Genomic DNA, 27,996 nt, shown 5'->3' with positions numbered 1-27,996 from the left:
AGAAGCAAAGGGAATGAGACTGTTGCTGTGAGCTGGAGGCTGTGACATGGGATGGTGGGTTTTAAGCATCACTGAAAGTTGAATAATACATTTTCTTCTTCTCGCCACTGGAAGAATTTTCCTGCAGGGTTTTTGGAGATGAAGTACGTGCGATTAGGAGTACAGCCAGAATAAGCTAGATAAGTAGCATTCTCGCACACCTCTTTAGCCTCTAAGTTATCCTCTGCAGAGGATTAGGAATGTCAGATAAGCATTAAGGTTTAATAGCAAACAAACTGCTTTCTGTGGCTAATGGTGCATCTCCTGTATCTCCATGATGTGGACAGTCTTCAGCCTGGTTCTTGTCAGCTCCCTTTTTGTACTCAAAAGTAAGTCAACTCCCTTTTCTTTCGTTTTTTAGTTTATTTTTCATTTCCCACTTCAGGCACTGCTGAAGTGGGAAATATCTTCTTTGCTATTCTGGCTTCTCTGTTTGTTTGGTTTCTGAATATTTTGCGTATGTGGTTATCAGCACAGAATTTCACCTCTGCTGTGTAATGTAAATAGAAAAGTGTATAAAAGCTAACAAGTTTAAATGTAAATATCCTTATGGATATACTGTTATGCCTTCCAGCTGAATGGATACTTTAGGAGAAAATGAAATATGGATTACAATAAGATTTTATGTGTTTACAATGTAGTTCTTCATGGTATGTGTACCAAAGATCATTACGGAGGGGAAAAAAAAAAATGATCCTCCAAATCGTTACAGGCAAATCTGCTCTGAAAATGTTGCGTGAAGGTGTGGATGCAATTACAGAACATCAGCTGTTCTGCACTTTAAGTGCAAATTCTAACAACTAAATAATATATGGCTGGGATTTTTATCTTTAAAATCAGTATCTGGACCACGTCTGAAAAAAAAAGAAAAATTGATAGGATTTGCAGAATCTTTAGTTATTTTTTAAACCTTTTTGCAATTTTGCACGTGCTTCAAACAAAATTAGAGGTAGCTGGTATTTTAAAATATTTTTCGTAAACCCTAAACACTGCTGTTATAAGTGGTCTTTTTTTCTTTAATGGCAGGCGAAGCGCTGCAGTGTTACACCTGTGTAGGTTCTAGCGATGACGACTGTAACAGACAAGGAACCCAGCAATGTCCAGGCCATTCAGATGCATGTGCGGTCTTTAGAGGACAAGCAAGTAAGTGGTCACAAACAGTCCAGACTCATTAATTCTTTAATAATCCAAATATATAAGCAATGTTGGAAAGAGAAGAGTGTAAGATAAGGGGAAAACCAAAGGTAGATGTTTCCTCTCAGAATAAACTCTATTAATAAATCTCAATCCCTAATTTTGTTGGTTTAGCAGCAACCTGATACAAAATCCCAGTGAGCTTGATTGTCAGTACGCCATGATGGGCTGTATCTAAGCTATGCGAAAGCTGTAAAAAAGCATTTTAAGTATTCCCTACTTCTTAGTGAAATCTGTCAGTTTTAAACTAAATGCCTTACCTGGAAATTAGGAAGGGAAAGCTACTGAGGCACTGCACTTGCACACATTCAGGGATACTTAAGGTGCATCAGTTGCTTGTAAGATAAATTACAACTATTTAACTTAAGGAGGAGCTCGTTAGTGTGCTGTAATCTGATGCAATTGTATTTAGGTACTCGTAAGGAGCGGCCAAACCTGATGATGTTGCTCGGGGCTGGTGGGTGCCGAGGGGACGGGGCAGGCGCGTGGGCAGGTCCGTGGGCTCAGTGTGGCTCTGTTCCAGGTGGGGTGATGAAGTCCTGCTCGTTCAGGTCCTTCTGCGAGCGGGCAAGGAGGGATGGATCCCGAGCGCCCGGAGTGAGCGTTCACTGCTGCTACTCCAACAACTGCAACGCGAAAAGCCCGGGGTCCAGAGTCACCATCTCCACCAGCTACATCCCTCTCCTCCTCTTCACCTTGCTGTGGCACCCGCTGTTGAAGGTGACATGAAAGAGAAAAAAAAAAAAAAATAGTATCCTGAAACAACAAATCTGCCTCTCTAGAAAGGGATGATTATATTTCCTAATCGCATTACTCCATGTACCATATTTCTGGGTAGGCAAAAAGCAGTAGGCAGACCTGACAGATGTTCAGATAAAAATTGTTCCCTCTGCTAAATGTGTCTTGACCTATATGTCAGAAACGCTGCCCTCTTGTTCTATATCATAAGGGACTGATTGTGCGGGTATGTAACATTTTTCCTACAATTTACACAGTATATATAAAGAGAAGTCTTAGCTGCAAGTAGCCCTGTAGTAGGGTAAAGGACCAGTACCTTCCAAATGCTGCTTACTGTTGGCAGCCATTCAAAAGCAAGCTAAAGTTTTCAAGCATAAAGTGACCGAAAATTCTAGCAAGCAAATTAGTCTTTCAGAGAACATTTGTTAACTGGACAAAGCCAGAAAAATTGAAATAAAAATGATTTAGTATTAATACAAACTGGTAAGAGGTCATTGAGAGGAAAATGTATGGAGGTATGTTACAGTATGTATGTTTGCTGGAAAAAAAAAAAGTTCCAATTTTCTCTTTTCTGCTCCTTTGAGAATCTTACCACAACATTGGAAGAAAAAAAAAAAAAAAAATAATAAAGAGCTTGGAGTTGTTTTGACCTGATAAGCTCCCTCCAAAGATCAGCTCGTTCTATCTCTCCTGCTGGTTTTGAGAACAAGTGGTTAATCCCTGTCTTGGAGGCAAATTATAACTTGAGTAATAACATTTTTGTTTATCCAAATTCTTCTTGCAGTTTCAACTATGTGAGTAATTCTTCACTGTCCTAAACTTTATTCTTTGAGAGTATGAGTATATTGAGTTGATCTGTGGTGGTTTATAAATCCTTTCCGTTTTGCAAAGTGAATGAAATTAATTGGAGATCTTTAGAGATGTGAGGAACTAAATCAACATCTTTAATAATCCAATTCATCGCAGTCTCAACAAGTAAATGATCCAGAATGTCGTAGGCAGATGGTCCTTTGAAGTGGTTATGTTGAAAGTAGGCAGGACGGGAGAAGTGACATAACGCACGATGTGATGGCTCTAAGCAGGGTCCTGGGTCTATGATAGTGGAGAGCAGGGTGGATCCTCCTTTGATTCAAAACTCAGACAGAGAGGCAGATGAGTGATATTTATAAATGTTAATGTCCAACTATGATGATCTGGTCTAATCTCCAGCACACAACATGCATAGGACTGGCTTAAAGTCCACCTGGTGCCATTGAAGTAGAGGTGGTCTTTCAAGTTCTAGTCTAGTTGCCCATTTGGAAAAAGATTTGGTCATCAAGTTTATGGAACTCATAAAATATGTGGCAAAGTAGTTATTCCACTAGATTTGTATTGTGACTTTTTTCAGTATAATTCTTTGACAAATCAGTTCCAGGCAGTGTGTCATAGAACTCTGCACATTCACAAAAAAATTTATTAAGATTGCAAACTCTAGAGAGCTTCTCCAAGTGGAACAATCACTGAAACCTCAAGTAGAGTCTAACCCTAACCTGCCTTGTAGCTGTTGCCTGTCACGTGGACCAAACCTTCTCCTTGTTTTATCGTATTCTTTCCTCTGTCTGGATCCTGCATCATCTCCTGTAGATTGTGGCTACAGACTGGGACTATTCTTCTGGGTTTCGTTCAAATCGGCTCTTAGACAAGGCGGTTCTCCAAGCACAGCTCTGATAAAGCTGTTAAATATGAAGGTTGCAACAATGCAACAGAGCTGACAAAGTTAATTTAGACTCAGCTATGTCAAAATCCCTTAAGTTGGTTTAAGTATTTTTCATTTCATTCTCAGCTTGAATCAGTTCCTTCAATCTGTTCTGCTACAGGAAATGTGTATCGATTGTATCTTTATTTTCTGATTGTTCTGTAATGATGAATCTGTATTGAACGTAATCTCTATATGCTCAGTGCATTTCCTTAACGAGAAAATAAAATATATGCAATGGCTGACGAGGTCTCTTGATAAACAAAACTGCATCTTTTAATTGGGATTTCCAGTTGTATCTGGCGCTCTGTTTTCTAGCAGGAATTCTGGGTTTTTATTTTTCTGTGGGATATGTTTCTTAAATCTGTTAGATAAAATAGTGGACATTCATATTTTTCTTCCTGTGATATTTCCATGATGAAATAAGAAGGTAAGGCTCTATCTTCTTGACAAACACCATCTGTCACTGCTGACTGCAGCCAGGACCCGGCTCTTCAGGCAGCCCAGAGCCTCCCACCGTCCCACTTTGATTCTGCCACCAGCACATAACGGGCTGTGTTTTGCTTTTTATGGGTCCGACAGTTTTCTTGCCTCATTATGAACCTGAAGTGTGCATGCGTGTATTTGTCTAGAAGTGATAAACCGTATTTATGGAATTGGTGATATCAGAGGTGTTTCACAATGGTTCTTGCCATAAACACTAACAGGAAGACAAGCACAGAAAAAAATGAATGAAATAGAAGGAATATTTTTTTAAAATCAATTAAAAATACAGAAATTTTTTTTTTTATATTTCCATTGCTATGACTGTGTAGAGCTATTCCAAGTCATATGTAAAATAGTAAGTAGTTGTCTTCAGCTTGGTTGTTGTGAAGTCTCAAAACCCACTCATCATTGCCAGTGCAGTGGTGTACTCCTTCTTCCTTAATGTTGACAGACAGTTGGGACAAAAAAAGCAGAAACTGATAATGAAATGCCTTCTGCTGCAACTCAAAATGATAGGACTTCCTTTTCATCTGTTGTATTAGGTGGGTCTATGCAGTGGGTCTACTGGGTTTGAGTTTAATGCTGCCATCTTGCCTTCAAGAAAAGATCTCCAAAGCAAGAGGTTTGTAATTTCTGATTTAGAAGGGAGAGAAACTCTCAGTTGTAACTATAGCTTCTAGGACTTACAGATAACCCTAAATCATTATTTCCATGATTTCTTTATATCTTTTTTTTTTTTGGCAGTGCAGATGGCATTTCCTTATTTTTCCAGTCATCTCAAAGGCAACACAAGTCTTTGGGGACCTACCAGGAGGGCACATCTGAGCAAAGTGCCCCACACTTTCTCAAAGAGCGTACATGCAAATGTACGACTTAATTTGTGTCAATATTTAACCACATCTGAATTTTCCTGCAGTGAGAGCAAAGGTTCCGAGCTGTCTTTGTTCTTGGTGAGGAATAAGCAACTCTTGGAGACTTGTGAGCTTTAACATCTAGATCAGAGAACATTCACCTCAATACCACCTCTGCTATTTAATGAAAGAAATTTGAAGTGCATCTTGGTGTCACAGACCACAGTTTCTTTTTTAACCTTTTTAAACCTTTTTTTTTAACTTTCTTGTGAAATGTTAGTTGTGCGGCTCTCTTCAGTTGGGCTTAAAACAAAGAAGACCCATGTACCTTGTGCTATGATGTCTTTGTGTTTATGAAAGCCCCACTGTGACAGGTTTCATTGTGAGCTTCACTCCAAAGGACCTCAACCTTTCTGGACCCTATAGATCTTTAGGATGTAGCCCACAGCTGTTGGCTGTGGCTGCCCCTGGGGAGGAGTTTTATGCTTTTAAAATCAGAACTCCTGACTGCAATCCATGGAGCTCAAGTTTATCACCCTGCATACACATAACTCACTCTTATCACCCAAAGCCAGCAGCGCATGGGGTATTTTTAATTGGTAAATTTATTACGTGCTCAGATGTAGTATATTTACAACCAGACGAGTGGGGAAAAAATTATAAGAGCGTTAATCCAAATAACAGTGTGTGTAAAGAGTATGGCTAGAAATTCATCATGTTGGTGGGGTAGGTGCAAGTGACTTCTTTAGCATCTGAACAGAACAGGGGAAGAGCCAATGTGGGAAGCAGTTCAGAAAGAACCACACGAGCAGCGTGCGATACTTGGCACTGTGGCTTTAAGGAAAGTAAGTCTTGTCAAAAACATCTCATTTGAGGTTACGGATTTTTGCTGATAAAGGTAAATTCATTGATTTTGCAACTCGTTTCAGATCAAATTGCCATTGTGATGTGCAGACTGTGAGTTCATGAGCAAAAAGAGTGAAAGACTGCAAAAACAAGTTCTCTGTAGAAAAATCATCCAAATGGTATCTTGGATACAGGCGATCTCGCATCATCTTTCTGACAGTCTCAGGATGTCACTGTAAGAAGTGTCACAAAAAGAAGAGGCTGTCAAAGTACTGGCATGTCTGCATCGAGACAGTCCTATATGTTGCCATAGGGACATGTTTCCAAGGGAGACACGTAATGCACTTCTCTGGAACAAAACCAAAGGAGGAGAATGAGAGTGGGAGGAGATGCTGGGCAATTTATAGGCAGCCAGCCCTCCCTGCTCTGCACTTAGCACCAGCAATCTGTGAAGTTCACTATTACTAAAATTGCTTACACCTGTTCTAGCAACCTGATTTAGCCCCACAGCCAATATTTCTTTCAAAAAACACCCTTTTAGCTGCTAGCTTGGAAGACGTGTAAGTATGAGATAATGTTTAAAAGGTGAAGGGAAATTTCTCACTTGAAGTCATTTCCCTTTTATAAAGATTTCCTGCCCTTTATCCTCACCAAAACATTTTCTATTTTTTGCTTTAAACAGGAGGGGAAGGGATTTGAACACTGGCAGAGACCTGGCCAAAAAATTAAGGCTGGTGTTAAAAAACAGTCACTGATTCCTATCACCTTTATTTGAGGCATCTGTCACCTTATTTTAAGCAATGCTGGCCACCCTCAGTTTCTGATTTTCAGTGCAAAAAGGTCAGTGTCTGCAGAACTGGAGCTCGGCCGGGCTGGTTGACATCTCTTCGGCCAGGTCAGAGCCTGATTTTGCTCAAAGATGAATTTTTCATGCATGTTTTTGCTCCTCTGCTCTCCCAAACTTCACAGAGCTTTTGTGATCTTGAGGGTGTTCTTTGTGTCCCTTTAGCAACTTGCTCTTGTCCCCTTTTGCAGCTTTTGGAGGACTTCGATCAAAGGAAAAAAAAATATATCCAAAAGTGCATATTTATCAATTTCAAGTTCTCGTATATATGTGTCAATGGAATTAAATTTCTAATAGCATAATAATCTCTAAATTATGTCTCCCAACTTTATGATGATTATTAATTTCAGTCTTTATCAGCATGATAGGGTTTGCTCTATTTTATTTTATGCTGAGTGTGTGAAGTGTATGAGTGTATGTATGAGTGTATGAAGACTTAATGGCTAATACAACCCAGCTCTGGAGAAAAACCCCTGCCCCATCAGCAAAGTGAGCCAGAAACCCAGAAGCTCCGTTTAAAGCAGGATGGATCCGTTTAAATCACAGCTGGTTGTGAGCTTTGAGCCGAGCTGGGACTAAAGACCGATTTTTAAAGCAATCCACTGTCCTAGAAGAGAAATAAGCACCTTTGCAGTATCAAACAGCCTCGGTTCATTCTTGTGTGTCCCCTCTGTGTTTCCCTGCATCTGCGAAAGCTGCCACCGCCAGCTGTACCTGGGCAGGTAGGAGCAGTGACAACCCCTGTCTTCATCTCTCCCCTCCTTTAGTCCTTCTAAGGGCTAAGCTTTACTTTTGGGAACCGTCTTTTTGGACATTTCTCTTGCACTGTACTATTAATTGTGCTTACGAATATCTGGCAGTCTCCATCGCTTCAGTTTCCACATTCTCCCAGCCAGCTATGACTCCTCATATTGGATAAACACGTCTGGTTTTGTTAAGTATTCAGTTTCAATGAATATGACTCTGGAAAGAGCAAATCAGTTACCAGCATGAAGCAAATCCATGAGTGGGGCAGTGAACCAAGCCAGGAAAAATGTTAGTGGGGAATTAATCTGAGCGGGACCGTGTCCGTGGGGCATTGGCAGCGGGTTTATTGGCCTTCCTGTAATCAAGGGTAGGAGGAGCTCGTGGAGAGGAGAAGTCTACCAGGCTGCTTTGCGTTTGGTGATGCTTGTGCAGCACATGAAAATGAAATGGTTTGACTGGGGGATTGGACTAGATCATCTTTCGAGGTCCCTTCCAATCCGTAACGTTCTGTGATCCTGGGTTGGTTCGGTTAGATCGCCACAAGGTTTAGGACAAGGTAAATAATTTCTGCTAAAGCATCTTCCCAACACAGCCCCGCTCTCTCGGTTCTTATAGCGTTAGTAGATCTTCCTTCTGAATCGCAGCACAGCTGCAGGGTCAAAACCCCAACCCCGAGGTGGATGCGTGCGTGAAAAAAAATCTGTGTGTTTCGGGTGCATTGCTCTTGGAATGAGGGCCGTTTTGCAGCCGAGCTGGTTTCACCAACTGCCGGCAATTTCCTTGTGGCTTCAGCTGTGATATTTTAGGAACTGTGCAAGTCAACAAGGCGTTCAGAGCTGGCCTCGATGTGACTCTTCTGAGGATGATGACAGGTAGGAGGAAAAAAAAAAAAAAAGAGAGAGAAAACTTAGATTTGACAGCTCCTGTTATTAATAACATTAGAGAGAAGCAGTCCCTGAGAAAACCTTCTTCTTCTCGCTCAAAAATCAGGGTGCCTTGTGGAAACTGAAAATAATACTTTGCTCAGAAATGACCAGGCAGTCTAGTGATCTCAGCCGACCTTTACTTTATCATGGCTTATCCAAAGCTTTTTATACTTATCCAAACTTTGGCTCCAGCTGACACTGCGAACTCAAGCTATTTGGGGCAAATCCTGGTGACCTCTCTTTCAGCTTGCCCTCATCAGGAGGATGAAGAGAGGATTACCATGGATGGGGTGTCCTGAGCCAGCAAATAAAACAACCGTGCCCGTCTTGGAGCTGATTGTTAAGTCCTGGTGTGCTTGAGGATCTTTCTATGCCCAGTCTCCGAGACCAGTTCTGCAGGAAACAGATGGTCTGCAGGCTGCTTCGGTCTTCAGAAATAGTCAGCCCCAGTGCTTAACATAGTTTTTTAAAATAGTTCTCTCCTTTTTTCCTTTTTTTCTTTTTTTTTTTTTTCCTTAAGCAATTTTCCTCTCGATTTGCCCAGCAACTACAGCAGCATTTTCCTTCACGTTATTTTCATAACTGGGAAACTGAGGTCAAGGTGGCCACGAGCCCCAGTCAGGCTGAGGAAATGGGATCGGAGCCGATGGCTGAAATCAGGACAAGGTTTAGGGATGTTGCTGCGGTTGGAAGTTTGCCCTGGGCAAAGCGAGGTGCCTGCAGACAGACACCAACCCTCAGGTGTCTCAGCCCTGTCTCAGCTCCAGGTCCTCCCTCAGAGCTGGTCGTCTGGATGTCAGCTTTGTCCTGCTTTCCTGCTGGGAATTTGGATGCATTTTAAATCAGATTCAACTCTGCTAGTTCTTCATGGAAAGCCTAAAGAGGCCGCAGTGCCAAATCAGGGGCTCATTTTATGAGGGAGATGAATGACCCATAAAAGCCATACCTCTGTAGGCTTTCTTACGCTATTTTATTTGCACTACCAACACAAATGTCTAAACGAAGCCATTGCCATGTGTTTTGTCTAACACCACTCTTGGTGGTCTGGGAAGGCAGTTTTGGTGCAGGGTTGGCTGTGGCAGGTGGTGATGTCTCTTATCCTGGAATATTGGCTGCAAGTCGAGTCAAAGACCCGCTGTTGTCCACCGTATCTTGGAGTGAAATGGGAGCCTGGCAGCAGCGCTTCTCACACCTACAGGGGACGTTAAAACACCTCTAGTTGCATATTTGATTTGCTAATACTCACCACTGGGCTGCAATAAAACCCCAGGGAAAACAGGGCTGGGAAGGAGGGGGACGGCACAGGAGCTGCAGCTCTGCCAGATCCTCATCGGGGCTTCAAGACAGGACGGAATGAAAGCAACTTCCAGCCACGCTGGCTCTGCTGAATCCAGGCAGTTCTCAGAAGAGCTATTTGCTTTGTACTATTTTTTTTTTTATGATATAATGTAGTTCAAATACGCTGACTTGAACTAGAATTGCATTCCTCAGTGGAATCAAAAACGCGGCCGTTAGCTGGAGGTAACCACCTTGATCAGCAGAGACTCGCGGGAGCGCGCTGAGCGCTATCGCTCAGCTTTTTAATTGCTTTTAAAAATAGCAGTGTGCGCAAAGCAACGTGTTAACCCATGGAAAATCGAATGATCTCATTGATGGCAAGGGAACAGCACACACACAAAAAACCCCACCACAGCAGGACGTTTATGGCAGCAATCACCAGTTTTCACTTACCCATCACGGGGATGGGGCTGCCAGGCAGCAGGAGCTGTGCTGGCCATTCATTCGCTGCTCAGCATCCGTGAAACGCTTTTTGCTGGACAGGTTCCCCAGCAATAGCTCCAATTCTGCAGCCAAGCTGCTCTCTCAAGATAGCTGAAGCGTGTAATTTTATATATGCGATGATATAGTATCGCTCTGTTACGCTGGCAAAGCTAGCCCAGGAATGAAAGTGGTCTACAAAACTATAATATATCCCAGGAGAAGTAATCCCTGACACAGCATGCGTTCCTCTCAGCAGCTCATATCCTGAATAGCAGGGATGCAGCCGTCTTTTTTCTGAAAGCCTTTTGAATTGAAAAAAATTTCGAATTAAAAAAAAATAGGCAGCAGAAGGAAAAACTTCATATTGTCACACATTTTCAATCTTCAGTAACTATCTCACTGTAAGGAAAGGGATGACGTGATGTCTAGTGTGAAGGTATCAGTGGAAATGCTCCTGTGCACTCTGAACCCAGTGATCAGATTCAGACAAAGCTTCCAGCGTATCGTAATACCTGAATTAATTTGAGAATGAACCCTTTTTTGCATAGCATCTCATTAGACTGTCTGCAAAATTTCTTGCTGGACTGAAGAAGATTTAGGCTGGTTTATGGCACTACTGGCGAGGAAGAAGGCGTCTATCACACATCCACGGGCATCCTTCATCCTGGGAGGACTCTTCAACACAACCGTGCTCCAGGTGAGTATGGACAGTATTCAATATTTGAGTTAACATGGTTCTTGCAGTTGAAACGCAGCCAGGAGGCTGCAAATTTGGTCACCATCACACTCATGATGCTGTTCAGGTGTTGCTGTCCCCAAGGTGCACATCAGGCTGCTGGTACCTGAATTGCGCTACCATCTCCGTACCGCTCTTTACTCACAGTACAGACCTTGATGATAAAATGGTATTTTGACCTATAACCCAGATTTTACTTGACTTTCCCTTTCAGGGGTTTATTTTGCTGTCTTTCATCAGGAAAGCTTTACCCAGAGAATCTCCAAAGTGAGAGAATGGCAAAAAATGATTGTCTCTATTACCTTGCTGCAGCACATGAAAAAAACATTAATCACAGGTATGAAAGAAGTCCTCTTAATTTGGTATTTAAACTAGTAGATAAAGCATAAATATTTAAAATTTTAGTATTTTTCTTGATTTGTCAGAATACAAAAACCTCCTGACAAGCAGCAACCAGATAAAGTTATTTTACAGACAGAAATTATTAGTATCTTTCTTTCATATATCTGTATTTGCCTTATTTGATTTCTTCAGGCGTTTAGTTTGGAAATCTCATTTTTGCACATCCAACATAGTGACAGCAATGACAGTGATTGACAGGAATTTTGAAAATCAAATATTAAAGCCACCAAAATTTCATCTGCAGCCCCGTTCTGTTAATATTTAAGTGTCTGTAAGTCGCACTTAATTTACACATGCACGATTTGTTCCTTTGATGGAGCAAGATATGAAACAGCAATAGAGAACTGACTGATTAGGATCATCAGCAATCACTTCTTTTTTGCTTCATTAAATCACTTCACAGCTGCCTAATGTTCTCCAAACAGTATTAGAGGAGCTTTTATGCTCAAGTCAAGTAAAAAGAAATTAATCCTTCTGGAGAACATATATAAATGGCAAGGGATATATGTACAAATGTAGATAACCACCGATAGCGCCCAACAGGGTGAGAAACTTTAGTGTATGCGTTACCTTTTAATCCTGATGAAAATTAAATTAAATAAATATTTTTCCTCTGTGTACTAAAACAACGGAGCCATCACTTATTCATTCTCCTGTCACCCCAAATCATCTTCAAATTCCTTCTGAAAACTTGTTTTTTTTCTCAGGAATTCCTTCTCTTTTCCAACTGGCAACGGGGCTTGGCCCCTTGTCCACCGCTCCTGAGCTGCTGCCCGTGCCTGGCCCGGGCTGCCGCTCCCACGCAGGCACCAGCCTTCCCAGGCCCCGCTCACAATCGTAGGAAACCGAACACCCACTCTGGAGACCGCTCAAGCGAGCAGATCTTTTGAGGTTTCCCCAAGGAAAACGCCAGAGAATGTTTTATTGGCAAACAGCTGTTAGCAACCGGAGTCCTCAGCCTCTTTAACTATTAAAATTACCTTTTTAGCTCGCATCTCTTGCCTTCCAATTAAAAAATAAAAACATTCCTTTTTATATAATGCTTTAAATATTTTTTTTTCCACTGTATCACAGGTGTCAGCCCATCACGAAGCCTGACATTTGCTCAGCCACATCTGTAGCTGCTGCCCAGGTGAGACAGAGAGGTGGCTGAGGTTGGGGAACGCTCCTTGGGGTGGCAAGTCTCAAGGTGAAAAAACTGGGGACCGGCTCAGGCACCTTTGAATTGCTGTTGGACATCGTGGTGAAATCCTTTTGCATGCGTTGACTTGCATAAAACATCACTGTAGGTGTTTCTGTGTTGCGTTACTTGATAAAAATCAGGCTTGAAATCTGTTAACAACAGCATTTACTCAGATTTAAAATGATGAATAATTCACCCGTCAGTTTATGTCTGTCTGAGGCGAGACCTTTTCAGGCGCTGCACTTCTTTTCTGCGGAGTTTGAATTTTATGAGCATGAACAATGTGATGAAATCGACTTGAAAATAACATTCCATCCATTAAACTCCTGCTTCTGTGGGGGGGAGGGATGGAGGGAGGGATGGATGGATGGATGGATGACGGATGCTCGGAGCCCGGCAGCGCTGCCCGCGCCCACCGGCAGATGGGACCCGGGGTTCACAAATCAACCTCCTCCCGGTGGCCTGGGCTCTCTGCTTGTTGTTTAACCGGCAAAAACAGCAGATCCCGACAGGTGATTGAAAGTGAACCTTGCTCCTCAGCTCCTCTGCCAGACCCGACTAAGGAAACGGCTCCAAAATTTAGTGCCCTCGGTGCTCCATCCCCCGGTCAGGCTGGCTCGGAGGTTCCCCTCCTTTAGGTGTGACATTATTTTACTGTCCTCAAAAGTAATGCTGCCTGCTAAATACACCATGCACTGGCCATTTCTCCTGCTTCCTGCAAAAGCATCTGCTGAACACAAATCTCAGCAGGCACAGCCAAGCTGCCATGTGCTCCGTGCTGTTACAAATGTGAAGGACGGGGCTGAGTCTCCAATATAAACCTGGGCTGAACACAGGAGCTGGTTCCCCACCCGAGTTGCATTTCTACCCCAAAATCCTAAAACATGGTTGTAGGTGCCCACGCTTTTTCAGGACGACGATAATAACGTGCTACATCACAAATTGACCACTCTCTTTCTGTCTTTGGGTGACCTCTTGCAGAAGTTAAATCAGAATAAGACCTTTTTCCCCAACCAGGTGTCTGCCAGTTTGTTTTTATTACGTATCTCTTGCCAGATCTCCCTGTATGCAAACGCTAGATCTGGTAGACATTTATTCCCACCTCAGCTCCCTGCCCCACGACAGAATGGACGGATCTCCCTGGGGATGGAGTTGGGTAATGCTGGGGAAGTTCTGGAAATGTGCACCAGCCTTTCCCGGAGCCCTAAGTACCGGCTGGTGAGCTTTGTCCTGCTCCTCTTTGGAATTTCTGCTTTCTGCAGAGACCCCAGACTGGTGTCTGGACCAGTTAAGCTCTAGTTTTTCACTTACGCAGAATGACTTCTTTATGCCCATGTGGTAAAGTGGAATCAGGCAAATACACTGTAGAACAGCCAAAAAACCACATCAGTATGTAAGACAGGTGTCATGGATTGTGCTCAGAGTGAGAACTCTGACACTGCACTGGTTGTAATATCTTAAAAAAAAAAAAAAAGCCAAACCAAACCAAAAACCTCTTTCTGTTTAGCTATTTTATCCACATCTATTTCAAACTCCTGCAATTATTCTATGTGATATTGGCATAATTAAGAATTTACTTGTTATGAAGACTCTGAAGTTCATGGTCACGTCTTTCAGCTTCAGGGGCAACCATAAACAAACTAGATCCAGGTCTATTCTGTAAACATGACCAGAGTGACCCAGAGCAGAGAGAAGGCTGATGGGACGAGGCTCTGAACTGAACATCAGTCTTTTATACCCGAATACATAAATAGCCTATTTTTAAAAGATAGCTAAATCTTTCCCCACAGATTTATAAACATTCTTCCACGTCTGGAAACACTGTGTTGTAACATAGCATACCATGGCCACCAGTGGAGTGGAGCATTTTAAAACAAACAAACAGCAAAGAAATGACGATGGGCATGAAAACATGAAAGCAAATTTGCTGGAAGATTCGTTGTTGCTGCCCTTTTGAAATGAAACTTTCTGAAGATCTGTAAGAATGTTCAAAATATTGACAGTGTAGCCTCTGCAGCTTTTCTTTCTAATCTCTTCCACCTTCAAATGCAGTGCAATTTTTTGGTATTAAGTGTAGTTTCTCGCTAACAAAATCCCATCTGGTTAATTCTGTTCTAATAAGAAAGAAACTTGAATTTAATGAAAGACAGCGATGATTAGAGTGTGCCACATCCTACTCATCACAAACACTGACTTAGGATGAATGTGATGAAGGGCTTTTTCCCTCCAGGTTCCTGGTTTTAATATCCGATGAAGATCTGAAATTCAGTGAAATGAGAATAGTCTTGACAGATAAACACAGCCAATGCTTTGGCAGACAAGAGCCAGCCCCTCATCCATGCAAAATTCTCATTAATATTACTTAACTTGAAATGAAAGAGTAGGCTGTAAAACTTTATCAAAAATGTAATACGGCATCCTCGCTGATAACCGAGTGAAGACTAATGCTAAAGCAAAGTTTTCTCCTTTACTCTTTCACATTTGTCATTTACCAGGGCCTGCATTTATTCAAGTGTGGGTTACTGTAATTGCACGAAAAGACAATATAGATGTTTAAGTGAGAAGGGCCCGACATCAGTATCGCTATCTATGACTTGCTGTGCACCACCCGATCCTTCCTTCACAGAGGTTCCCATTTCTTTCAGACTTTTGATGTGTTAAGTTACCAGTTACGCTAATTGGCTTCTCTTTCCCAAACCAAATTTTCCAATTTTAATGTCAAGCGTTAAGCAAAAACAAAAATACATGGCTGTTCCTGTTCGGCTTCTCCACTACAGAGTTTGCTTTTCCGACTTCTGATGTAACTCATCCTGACGTCGCCTTTTCCACTGGAAAATCGGCACTTTTTCCTTTACACCGGCTGTCACCATAAGCAGCCTTGGCCACGGGATTCCTCCACACACACACTCACCTTTCGAGCGGTCTCCTCGACACGTAGGTTTTCTCTGGCGAGGCTTGATGCTTTATGGTTTTCCAGGGATAATTTCCGTCTTTTTTCTACCTCGACACTGCTCCCTCAGAAAATCTACTTGCTCGGACGAGTTCCTTGGTTCCTGCTTCTCAAATTAATGCTGGATATGGACTGGAGGGTTCCCAGCATTGCATCTCCTGCAGCTTGAGCTTGTCTCGGAACCTCAGTTCTGCAGTTCTCTGTAGCCCTGTGATGCCACAACGCAGCACCCATCGCCTGTGCTCTTCCCCCAGGCTGTCAGTGCTCCCCACCCGACCTGAAACCCTCACGCCCGAGGCAAGTCATGGTGTAGTTCTCACTCCAGCTGTTTTGCCTTGCCTTCTAATGAGTAAATCACCTGCCACCCTTCTCCTTGTTAATCAGGCAGCCACTATATAAATCAGAAATGTTTGCTTGTGTTGAAGGGGAGTATAATAAATGAGGAGTGCTGGTATGGCTCTACTATTTGCTGAGGTACAGCAGAAATCTCCTGTATTTATCGTTTTGACATGGGCATTTGATGAAATAGGCTTTTGGATTTGGGACTCAAGTATTTTACCCCCCTACAAGCTCTAATGTAGGAGGGTGGTCAGTGGGTTGCCAGTGCTGCCACAGGTGCCAAGGGGATGGCACGAGCGACACTGCTGAAGTGCTTTCTGAAATGAAAGGTATGTTCTCCTTGTTCTTTCTGTGTCTTCTAGAAGGTGTTTTCACCCCCAAAGCCAAGTAAGAACGAGACAATCTAAAACCAGGGAAGCCCTTGGCTCTCAGCTGTGGTCTGTGAGAAGCTGATGGGGAGACTTGTGTCCATCAGCATGTCAATTTGAGATGGTTTAGCCCTGGACCTGCTGGGGTAATCTACTATGAGACAAGTGGCAAGAGATACTTCGTCCATATTACATCTTCCAGGGCAAAAGTCACCCTGGATATACAGTCTTAAAATGTCCCAAATATTTGTAGGAGTTCCATCTATGACTCCCCTCCAAATGCTTCCAGATGTATCATCATTGGAAATGGCTGATCCCTCCCTGTCTTGCTAATATGGAATAAATAATTCATGCCAATCTTCTATTAGCAAATCTTTTCTTCCTGTAGGTTACTTACACTCCACAAATTTCACTTACTGAAAATGACTTTCTGGTGGACATTCCTGGGGTAAATCCAGATGTCCAGATAATTCCAGCTTGTGAAACTGTTCTACCATATTTTAGCAGGTAAGGAAGTGAATTTGAGTGGAAAGAAATTAAATCAGTTCCAATTCAAGCTTTTTTTGAAATACAAATTTTAATGTTGTATTGTGTTTTCCTGCGTTATCAGGAATTAACTCTTATTTAAGAAACTGTTCCAACGTGCACATTTTTATTTCGTCTTTTAAGTGTTCGTGGAGAACCAGAGAAATCTGTTTTAATTATTAAAGCAATCATAGTATATAAATGTGTAGTTAATTTGCTGTAGCATCCCTATGTAGGAAAGGTGCTGAACAGGAAATCACCCCAAGGCCCCAAAATATATCTTGCTGGAACCTGAATCTCTTTTTTTTTTTTTTTTTTGAAAGCTCCTAAGATGCGTGGGAGAGAGTAGTGATCTGTACTGAGATAATACAAATAATTTTCTACGTTTTCACAGACTGAAATGAATTAGTTCTGAGCACAGCTTTAAACGTGTGACATCAAAGAAGCACGTAGTTACCCCATAGGAATAAGCTACCTGACATTTTAATGTTGCATCATTGTCTAGTTTTTTATTCCTGGCCACGTGATGTCACCTTTGGAATAGGAGACAAGATGTTTTAATTACTCATAAACAATTATGTAGATGTACATAGCAATGCTTGTTGAAATTAATCATCCATTAGCACTCTGGAAAAACAAAATGAAATGGAAATCAGATGAGATATTGCTGCTGAAAGCTGAGTTGAAATTCTGATTCATTTCACAGCAAGTGTTCATGAAATATGCTTGACGAGTATCGATCTACTCAGCTGAATAAGTCCACCTGAGGGAGGAGACGCTTTCCAGAGAGGGTAATGATATTTGTAATAATTAGAGGCTCATCAAGAAATCACAAAGCAACTTATGGAGCAGGGTGAACTGCTTTGATTCGCGTTTGTGAATAAGGAAAGAGCAAAGCACAACACTGTGAAGACCACAGGATCAACACAAAACCAGCTGAGGGCTGTCTCTGACCTCTTGCCCTTTGCTTGACGGCCTGTTTCTTTAAAGCACATTTACTTATGGAGGTTTTTTTATTCAGTTTTTTTCTCCTGCTATCCCCATGAGGCATTCTTTCCTATGAGTCATGCACACCATAAAGAAATTACTGTTTGGCTCAAAGTTCTGCTCTCATGCCTGGAATCAACATTTTTTCAGTGAGAGATAGGAAATGAGCTGAATTTGTGGGTGATTCATTATTTACTATTTTGACCTGAGATGTGTTTTTACCACTAGCTTTAAAAGAAAAGAAAATCATACAATAAAATCCCCAAAACACAAGGCCAAAGCCACATATGACTCCAGACACTAACCATGTTCTTTAATGGTTTCTTTATATTGTATGTAGTAATAATCCTTTATCTTTTCACATTGATTTTACATTTTGCCAGTTTTAATAATGTGATTAATTTTATTCTAGAATGATATCTTGGTTATTTAAAATACCCTTCAAGAGTATATTTTCTCATGTCTTGGAAACATGGTATTGTTTATGCCTTATATTCTTTCATGTATGTATGATACAACACGATAAGGCACTTTTTAAACACCTATATAGCCCGGATACAAAAATCATACAGGTATAGATAAAGAGAGAAGTCCTAGGCACTAAAACCCATCTAAGCTTAGAAATCCACATTTGAAATAAAACAGAATTCCAGATGATAAAAGAGCAAATCAGACTAAAACCTGGCAACCAAAATCTGATGCAACAGCCAGAGGCGGAGCCCCAAAAGCCACGTCCACCATGGAGAGTTGGAAGAGCCCCAGCAAAAAATGTTGAGAATTGGAAGAACATGTGGAGGCCTCCTCGTTAGCAGGATTTTTAAGGGTATTTTAGTATTGACTCCAGGTGAATTATTACTTTCCAGTTGCCAGACACTCACAGCCATGCTGTTTGCCTGAGCTCCATTCCAAAGGAGACCCCGAAAGCAGCCCAGCCCAAGCCACCAAAATCCTTCTGGAAGCCAAGAAGGTGAAACCCAACCACTGCTGTCGATAGCAGGGATATTTGCAACATCCCTAGAAAGGTCGGTCCTGGGATCAGAGGTGGTCGCAGACTGGCCAGAGACAGGATTTCTTGAACCGTGCAACTGCTGAAGGTTTGCTAAACACCAAGGTTTGCCCATTTTTCTTTGACACGATATTGAAATATTCTCTCGACCTAGAGGCTTGCATCTCAGTATGTCAAACCATTTGTGGCTTTGAGGGCTTGACCCTCCTCCATCTCCATCACAAACAGCACTGATGAGCTTCTCTGAACACGTGGGGGTCTTGCCCCACACACGACTGCGTGTGGGTCCCGGCTGCTCAGGGCCCCACCGTGGATCTGTAAATTGACAACGACTACGTAGATGCCATGAATCAGCTCTTCGCTGAAAGGAGAGAAAATAAAATCCAAACCAAGCTCTGAAAGCCTTGCTTGAACCCTTTGCGAGTCACTTTCTAAAATTAAATTTAGACATTTAGGTCATTATAAGGCAGATGCTGCCACCAAATTTGTTTGGATGTAACTCACTGCAGCACTTTTGCCAGTAGAAACAAATTAGAAAATGCTGGCTAACTCGTCAAATCCTACTGATTTATTCATTTCAAACTAAAGCGGCTGCAGAAAGTTCTTAAGTAGTGCATCTCCATCCTTGGCAGATGTTTATGAAAAAGGCAATGATTTTAATTTTTACTGCGGGAAATGGAACACATCTGGGATCAAGAAGTCTCTTTTGTGGTGGCCATCGCTTCAGGTGGGAGGGGAGGAGGGGGAAGAGGAGCTGAGGAAATTAGTTTCCCAGAAAAGGCCACAATACGTTTAAGAAAAATATATAAACTAAAATATTATTCAGAACGATTTCTCTTGGTTGAAGTGAACATTATCTGTTTTATTCTCCCAGATGGGTTTTTGCAGTGCAGCTGGCATTTCTGATTTGACTAATATTCTTGCAACCATGTAGTGATAAGATTTCACAGCAATGAGCTTGCCTTTTTATGGTCTGTGCAAGTGGACGGAGGAAAGTAAAAGCTATCAGCAACCTCTTATCCTATAAAACCCACCCAATATATGCACAGTGTTGCCAGCTTGCGATTTTTTCATAAGTCCCATGATTTTTAGTCATGAGGAAGAGTGACTTTAAAAGCCCCACACCCTGGATGCACTTAAATCAGCATGTACCACCCTAAAATATCTCGAATTGCACAAAACTAGAGTGAAACAAGCAGAGCCCCTAAGCTGTAATTTACAAATAACAACATTTTAAGCCACCCCAGCGTTCTTGGAGTGTGATTATTGAGTCTGAACGGCAGCACGTACGACCAGCACACAAACAGCATCTAACATCTTCCCATTGCTGCTTGGCTGCGACTACTTCAAACAATTCCTTCAGAAGGACCCGATGTCCAGCTGGGCATATGCTGTGCTGCTGGTGGCCAGGGGCCTGTTGACCATCATTGGACACATCAGGGATGACCCCTGAATTACTGTCCTGAGGGTTCTCTCCCTCTCCTCATCAGGTCTAGAGATGAGATCTCTGCTCCCCATTCAAAGCGTTCTTTAAATTATAAGCTGGCTCGTTTTTAGTCTTTTTCATCTTGAATGAGTGATTTCGGGAAGATGTAGCAGATCTTACAAGGCATGACGCTACTCAAAACCCGACGTAGGACGGCAGCGACTGAAGCTCTCGCAAGGTCCTGCACAGGAAACGAGATCTCAATGGCATTTCTGGCTCATTTCTGAAGGAGCCCGGCCCCGTTCCTCTTCCTTTTCAGAACACGAACGCTGCGTAGAGCGGTATATACGTTGCTACTGTGAGCTGAGGCTTTGTTCATTGTTAATGCAGTGAAAAATACAGACTTTTCACACAGTTTTCTTTGTAAAGCCAACAGTTGGCTACAAGAAAATGCTCTGTAAGTGCAGGATGCACATTACAAATAATGCAACTAGACTGGCAAAGTCAGGTCCACAAAAACAATGAAGTGGCATGATTAAAACTTCCTATGCCATCATAATCCAGGGGCCTTTGGCATAAGCGTTATAATAAAACCTTATAATAAATAAATGAGGAACCATTTTTGTCATCACATCCCTGTTGCAAAGTGGAAAAACGTTCAGGAATGATGTGTCTGCGTGTTCTGTCGTCTTCTTGTTCCCTACTGCATCTTGCAATATGCTATTTAAACACTTGTTTGAAATCATGACAATGGCACCATCAGGTTTATGATGATTCTCATCTCAATCTTGCCCAGTGAACATCGCAGATGTTTATTAATAATGTACTTTCATACCAATTTGCAGTGTGAAGATTCACCTCCCCTGAACTACCCCCTGGGGGAAGGAGGACAGAGGTGAATGAACATCAGAAGCGTCCAACCTCTCTGCTCAGCTGCTGCCTTGGACTTGGGGCTCTTTCAGAGGATTTAGAGGTATGTAGCACTTTGTCTATTTGATATGCAATGTTATCAGACCCCAGTTGCAACAGGTTATTGACAGCTCTGAATCAGAGGTCTCCAGAAAATAAACCCTAAATATTTGGTGACTATGTGGGGAATTGATTAAGGCACCAGGTGTTACAGGCAACCCAGCCTTTTTTCCTAAAAAAGCCTGATTTATGCCGGGAACAGGTTCATCCTCTGCAGGGAAACAGGCAGGTGTCACATACGAAAAGGGAAAAGTACTGCTGTTCATGGGGCTGATTTATGTGACGCTGCTCTAAGGCTCAAAAAGTGCCCTTTTGGGGTATTCTTAACTCATTTTCATGCTTTAATGTGTATATTTGTGTACAACTTCCCCTATGTCTGGTTGTGATGCTGTCCAGAGGGACGTGTATCATTTCCCACTGCCCGAGGCACAAGAGTGCATGTTCTGGGTTGAAAAGAGTAAATACGGGAAAGACTCCTCAAAAGCACAGCTGTCACATAGAATTTCACGCTGAGGAGACAGAACGGATTTGTGTTTAGATGTGAGACCTGCAGTGAAATTTAGCAGCGTGGCTTGGCGGTGCTGGTTCAGAACAGAAGAGAAAGAGGATCTGGGGCTTTTCCAGCGAGACTTTTGCTGTTGCAATATTTTAAAAGGTCATAGTGAAAAATCCATTTGCTGGATACTCGTCTGGGTTTCCACCGCAACTTACTGGATGAGCTAGCCCATATAATGCAATTAATTTGTGCCTCGGAATTCACGTCTGCTCAGCAGGCTGAATGTCAGAGCCTTTCAGTGCATTTCTTGTTTTTCTGAGGCCGAGATTTTCCAGCGCGGCTGCATCTTTCAGGTGTGGCCCTTAATTTGTGTCCGACCTGAGGTGGGATTCAATAAAAACCAGCCAAGCCAGAGACACAGTGCACCTCAAAGAGAAAAGGTGTTGTGAAGCATTAATGCTTATTTACCCTGGAAAGGAGCGATTCAAACAACATGTTTTCTTCCAGACTTAAGATGAACTTGTTGTTTAACTCCTTTGTGTCCAAAGGCTGAATTCCCAGGCAATCACGCGGCCGAGACAAATCACCATTTCCTCTTCAGAAAATGGAAGTGGTACGCAATTGTTCTTCTTTCCTTTTCTTTCTTTCTTTCTTTTTTTTTTTTTGTTTTGTGGGAAAAACAACTTCTGAGTTCCTTTACCACTTTCTGAGCTGAGCTACGATAGGGCTCAGCCAACCGTGACCTTTAACAACGTGGGGGAGGAGATACAATGGAGTTACAGCTCATTTCTAATTTGTAATTATCCCTTTGCAAAATAGTACCTGTGTTTCCAGCACCCACGAATCTTTCATTAATGACTGATCTTTCATTTCCTTCCGAAGCTGCGGCAGTGGCAGTGTCCAGCCGACCCATATTTATATATCTTTTATTTGCAATCCGAACATTTAGATCATTTCAAAACGCAGCAGCAAAAGGCAGTATATGGAAAAATCTGATTGAAAACATACGGGAAATTGCATCAGAAACAGAGACTTTTTTCTCTTGCCTTCTGCAGATGTTGATTTACTCCACACACAACTATTTGGGGAAATAGCAGGGAGTATACATTTATTTTTTTGCTGAGCGCCGTCTAAGCCCTGTGGATTGATAACTTCAGCGTTACTGCGATCTCTACCGCGTTCTGTCACCTGAGGGACCTCTTTATCTTGAATCGTGTGTTTTCTATTAATAATCACTCAACAAAAATTTAGCTATGTATAATTCATAGCTTTTTTTGAAGTCTTTGACGACACCTGCACTTAACTCCAAAAAACAGTCCCGAATCAGTTTTCACAGATCTCTGCCAGATCTGGGTGTCACCAGATGAAAAGTACAATTTTTACAATGAAACCATTTTTTACTTTTTTCCTTCCTACAGATAATTCTTTAATTATTTACCACTTCGTGTCCTACTAGCATTCAGCTGCTGCTTCTTGCCCTGCCTGTAATCGTGTTTATTTGTTAATGTCAGAGACAGAAAGAGAAGCTACTGCTGGAAAGAGTCTTAAATCATCCTCAGCCCTGGCTCGCATCTCATTCATCTAGCAGAGCTTACATGGGTTTGTAAATCAGGCCCTGCATTCTCACACCAACAAAAAAAAAGTCCAAGTGAATCAACTATGGAATTAGGAAAGAGTGTTAATTACTACAGAAGGCAAAATCCCTGGCATTACATGTAGTACAGGGGGACGTGGTGCACGAGCGTAGACTGAAATTACTTTTTCTAGCCAGTCTGTCAATGCATTTGTCATTCCCTTGTGATAATTTTGCTTGCACGGAATGGAAGTCTCCACCTCACAGGGTTTGTTCTAACATTGACTCCAAGAAATACATTAATAAAGGCGTGATTTTTTAACGTGTTCAAATCGGTGTGATTTTTTTTAAAAAAATCACTTTCTTAAATATAGTTTATTTTCTTCCCTTCCTCTTCTTCCTCCAACACCACTGGACTGAGGTGAGCAGCAGATACTACTTAGTCATTGTTTCGGTGATAGATTGGGAACCTGATATCTCCTTACCCTGGAAAGACTCGCACCACAAAAACGGTGCGATTCTCAGTTAGGTACGAGAAGCAGCACTTTGCTGTGGCCTCCAGCTTCCCCAAATCCTGACATCCAGCAGAACTACTTGCTCTCAATTTTAGAGAGTTTCTAAGTGTACTTGTTACTCCTCCATGCTACTTCCAGAACCTATACACCTTAAGCTGAAGGCAGTAAAAATAATTTCTGGCCTTATAATTAAATGCTTAAGAAAGGCAGAGACAGAGGGAACCAATACAGTTTTTAAAACTTTCCAAACCATTTGTCAGATCATTTTTTTCTGTAGCAGGAGGCTGGCAGCAGTGACCTGTGCTGGGAAACGCTCCGTGCACCAGCGTGGCCTTGGTATTTGTAGGATAATTTTTGTTTTGAGTGTAACTCTTGACTCATGGAAAAATAATCTAAGTGTTTTGGGCTGGTCCCTGACTTGATCTTCCTTGAATTAATGACTGTCTGTTTCAAAATAAGCGTGGAGAAGCTTTTATGATAGTGTTTTTATCCTCTTGCTGTCTCCCTCGCCTGCTCTTTGAGAGGCAGAAGTCACTGGAAGTCACTTCCCAGCAACTCTTCCCTCCGTGGGCGTCCGGGCTTTTCCAGAGAGCAAAATTCAGCCATCCAGACTCCTACCACTGCCGTCTCTGAACATAAAGTGAAATTTCATGTTAAAAATTAATGCTAAGATGCGAAATTAAATCAGTTTTAACCAGAGTGCTACAACAGTTGCTGTAGGCAAATGGCAAACATCCCTGTTTGTAGGGAGTGCGTTGGGAGGTACATACACCAAACTAGATCTAAACAGCTAAATTTAGTCCGCATAGGAAATTAGCTTGAGGCTAAGTAAAGTTTTCTGCTACTTTGTTTTGTTTTTAGATTACCCAAGAGATGTTCCTTCCTGGAAAGGGAAATAGGACAGAGATACATAGCTGTTTTTCAATCCCTTCGTTTACATGGACTCGCTTCAAGTGCGTTTTATTGTGTGTTTGTGATTTAAACCTTACTGACTCCTGTTTTCAAATGGAAAGACTCAAAGTGTCGGTGCCAGGTCTGTGTTCAGCCCAGCCCCTCTCGGTACCTTCTCCTGGGCAGGGGGGCACCTGCCTGCCAAACTCTTACCTGCTGTGAACACAGGTGGACAATGTAAAGGTTTATTTTTTTTAAAAAATTCCTCTGCATCAATAGTTAGAATCGGTATTTATTGCAAAATTACATTCCAGAACAGATGAAAAATTACGAGCTCTGCTATGTAACGTCTAAGCCAGAGGAGACAGAGCTCATCAATCCAGCAACTCCAGCCAAAGCACAGCAAAATCTAGCCCACAGACCTTCTGGATTCGTATTTTATCATCTTGAGCATCCTTTTGCTTAGAGAGATGCTTCTAAAACTAAATCCTGGAGCTAAGCAGCCACGACTGGCTGTGTGTCTCTTTGCATACATCAAACCAGATCTAAAATTTTTGACCTTTTTCATTAAAGACACCAGGTTTCTTTGTATACATGTAATTTTTTCCTACTCGTTCTATTTTGCAATAATCAGGGTAGAAGTAACTGTAGGAAAGCATACAGCTACAGGTTTATTTACTGATGCAGGATATAAATCTAGTTGCTTAAGCAAACACAAACTATTTAAACAGCTCTTTAAGCAAACATGGAGGATGAGGTACACTGGAAAGGATTCTTAAAATGCCCTGAAAGGTGGGGCGTTGATGGTTTTTTTTGTTTAACAAGGCTACACCATCACTTCTTATAAGTGCTGGGGAGGTGATGGGAGAGGAAGAGGATCCTCAGCCCCTGTATATTGAAGGGTTTTTTGTTGGTAAGCCTGCTACCTGCACTACTGGGAAGGTCCCTTACAGGGAACTTGTACCCCTAAAGCCTCCTGCAGCCCCCCAAAAAATGTGCACAGGGCAAAAATAGCCCTGGCCAGGGCTGTCCCCATTCCATTTTGCTGGAAGCACGGCTGGGTGGGGATCTGTAGGGAAAACCTGGTGAGAAATTGCTTCAATGGTACCGAGCGCTCGGGGACTTCCAGAGCTGCCGCCAGCCAGGTGGAACGGCTCCGCGGTGGAATCTCCCTTTGGCGGCTGCTATTTGCTTGCACCGAAGTTATTTTTTTCAGAGGAACCGATAGGAATGTACAGTTTCAGAGCAGGAAATACCACTGTCTTAGTAACACCGTGAGCTGGGGTGGCACCGAGCGGGATGGGCAGCTGTTGAACCCAACGTCTCCCAGCCCCTGGCTCGCTTGCGGCTGGAGGGTTTGCAGGAGGTTGAGCTCTGCCCAGCGCCTCACCATGTGCCCGGATGGAAGAACCTTTTGCAAAACAGAAATAGAAAATGTTAGACGTTATTCCCTGAAACTCAGGTTACTGCGTTTTTTTTATTGCATCCTTACAAAGTGCCTTGAAGTCCTGGTGAGATTTGGGCCAGAAGGGTGTCAGGAACAACCTTAGAACTCCAAAGCTTTTACTTCTGTGTTGCATGTATAAAATAGCTTTAGTGATACATCTTGGGATATAAGGTACTCTGTAAATGACGCTAAAACTAGAGGACAGAAAGAAAGATATTTTTAGCTTAGTGGATAGACTACTGCTATCCTTACATGCACTTCATAAATAATTTTTTGACTCTGGAGGTTTCTGAAGCGTGCGTTATTCAAAACATCCAGTTATTCCTTCTGAGACTGTGTGTGTTCACTGGCATCTTATGAAATGCTCACTGTATTCAATTATTAATATTTTTTCATGTATCCATGAGGTTTTTTCCGCTCCGTACAACATGTGCAAATTCACCTCTCAAAATGGTAAGGAAGATGGAGCCGAGGGTTATCTTGGCCATGACACCTTTCCATTGCATTTCTTGCTGACCTCCCTCAGGACTCTTGTCATGACAGTCAGGTTTCATCACAGCATTTCAGCCCATGGCTCCTGATGAGGTGAGCTGAGGATGCCGCTTTCAAAAAGGAAAGAAAAATAAAATGAGCAGAAAGTGAATATTGAAATTAATCACTGAATCAGAACTGCATTCTGAATTCCTTGTGCATGTTCTGGCTTAGCAAAAAGGTCTGTCCTACAGCTCCCGAGACTCCATCTCCTCGGATCTTCCGTAGTCCTCTGTGCCACTGGAAATGCCTTTACAAAATGGCACCTTTTAAAATCATTTCCTTTGTAAAGTGCAACTCCTTTTCCTTCAGCTGGAGAATGATGATGGTACAAGGGATAACAAAGATTTTTCCTTGTGAGCTGTGAGACCTGGTGTGGTGTTTGAACAGGTACGTGAAGCAGCGAGACAGAAACAATATCATACCAGCTCCAGGATTTAGCATGTTTTTCAGAAGGTGCCAATATGCTACACGTGTAATGTGCGTATTTCTGGAAAATTATGAATCACATACTTTCTTTCCTGTAAAAATGACAGCTGTTTTCTAGGATGTCGAGTCTGTAACTCCTTCCAAATAGCAAAACAAATTAAGTAAGACCAGCTAAACTGGTAGGGAGAATATTTTGAAGAATGGGAAGCAGAGCAGATTGCATCCCATTTGGCAGCGCATCTGTGATGGGGAAGGGAAGAGGTAGAACATGGTCCATGCATGGGCCTGATGCATGGTCATAAAAATGATTTATCAAGCACCAGCTCATTCTGGTGGTGACTTAAAGGGGATTTTACTAAGTATGTGGGCTTCTTTAGTACACAATATAATTAATACATCTTCCTGTTGATCCTCCTCCTGTGTGCATTGGATTAAGGCTGCAGTAGATAAAGTGTCTAGAGCAAACCAGGTGAGAGCTGTTTCGGTCTGGCTCCAAATTGGCAAAGACCTTCCAGCAAACACTGTCCATCCCCCCGGTGTGTGAAGGAGCCAAAAACCGACAATCCCAAAGAGCACATGTTGTACAGACAGGAACAAACTCGTATATACTTGAAAAAGCTTTCATGGCCTTTGCAGTGCTACAAAAACATGTTGCTTTGTGATATTTGCCCTTATTATTGAGATTACCTGGTACCAGTGTTTTTCTTCTTTAATCGTCTTTTCGGAGCCAAATCACCACAAAGGAATAATTCCCATTTATGAACTCTTCTTTCAGATAGAAGCAGTTAAATATGAAGTTTCATCATATAGCTTTTATGCTGGAGTAAGAATTCCCATAGTGAAAATGGCATTTCTGCCTGTTTGTGAAATTACCTTCATTTAAAGTAGTAATTTGATGTTGAGAAGAAAGGCAAAGAATTACAGCAATCACTCTCTGTGGTGCAAGTACGTTCATGCTTTTTCTGCCTCCTGACTGCAAAGACAATATTTACATATGCATACAACTCATATCATGTATAGAACTTGTGCTAGAACTGCAAATGCTAAAGCTGCAAT

General features: G+C 42.1%; 1 protein-coding gene across 1 annotated transcript; it reads left to right on the top strand.

Annotated features, from left to right (window-relative positions):
* Positions 1-20: 20 nt before the first annotated feature.
* Positions 21-3,766, top strand: LOC135991071 (CD59 glycoprotein-like). Its single transcript, XM_065639336.1, has 3 exons — positions 21-368; positions 1,066-1,182; positions 1,757-3,766. The coding sequence occupies exons 1-3, from the start codon at positions 314-316 to the stop codon at positions 1,960-1,962; spliced, it is 378 nt and encodes a 125-aa protein (XP_065495408.1). The 5' UTR covers positions 21-313; the 3' UTR covers positions 1,963-3,766.
* The last annotated feature ends 24,230 nt before the right edge of the window (positions 3,767-27,996 follow it).

Source organism: Caloenas nicobarica, chromosome 7, assembly GCF_036013445.1.
Source record: "Caloenas nicobarica isolate bCalNic1 chromosome 7, bCalNic1.hap1, whole genome shotgun sequence".
Taxonomy (NCBI): Eukaryota; Metazoa; Chordata; class Aves; order Columbiformes; family Columbidae; genus Caloenas; species Caloenas nicobarica.
This window is presented reverse-complemented; position numbering and strand designations above follow the sequence as displayed.

Coding starts and splice junctions, on each gene's coding strand:
- LOC135991071 (XM_065639336.1), top strand. CDS start 314: ATGATGTGGACAGTCTTCAGCCTGGTTCTTGTCAGCTCCCTTTTTGTA. Junction 369..1,065: donor CTCCCTTTTTGTACTCAAAA/GTAAGTCAACTC, acceptor CTTTAATGGCAG/GCGAAGCGCTGCAGTGTTAC. Junction 1,183..1,756: donor GGTCTTTAGAGGACAAGCAA/GTAAGTGGTCAC, acceptor GCTCTGTTCCAG/GTGGGGTGATGAAGTCCTGC.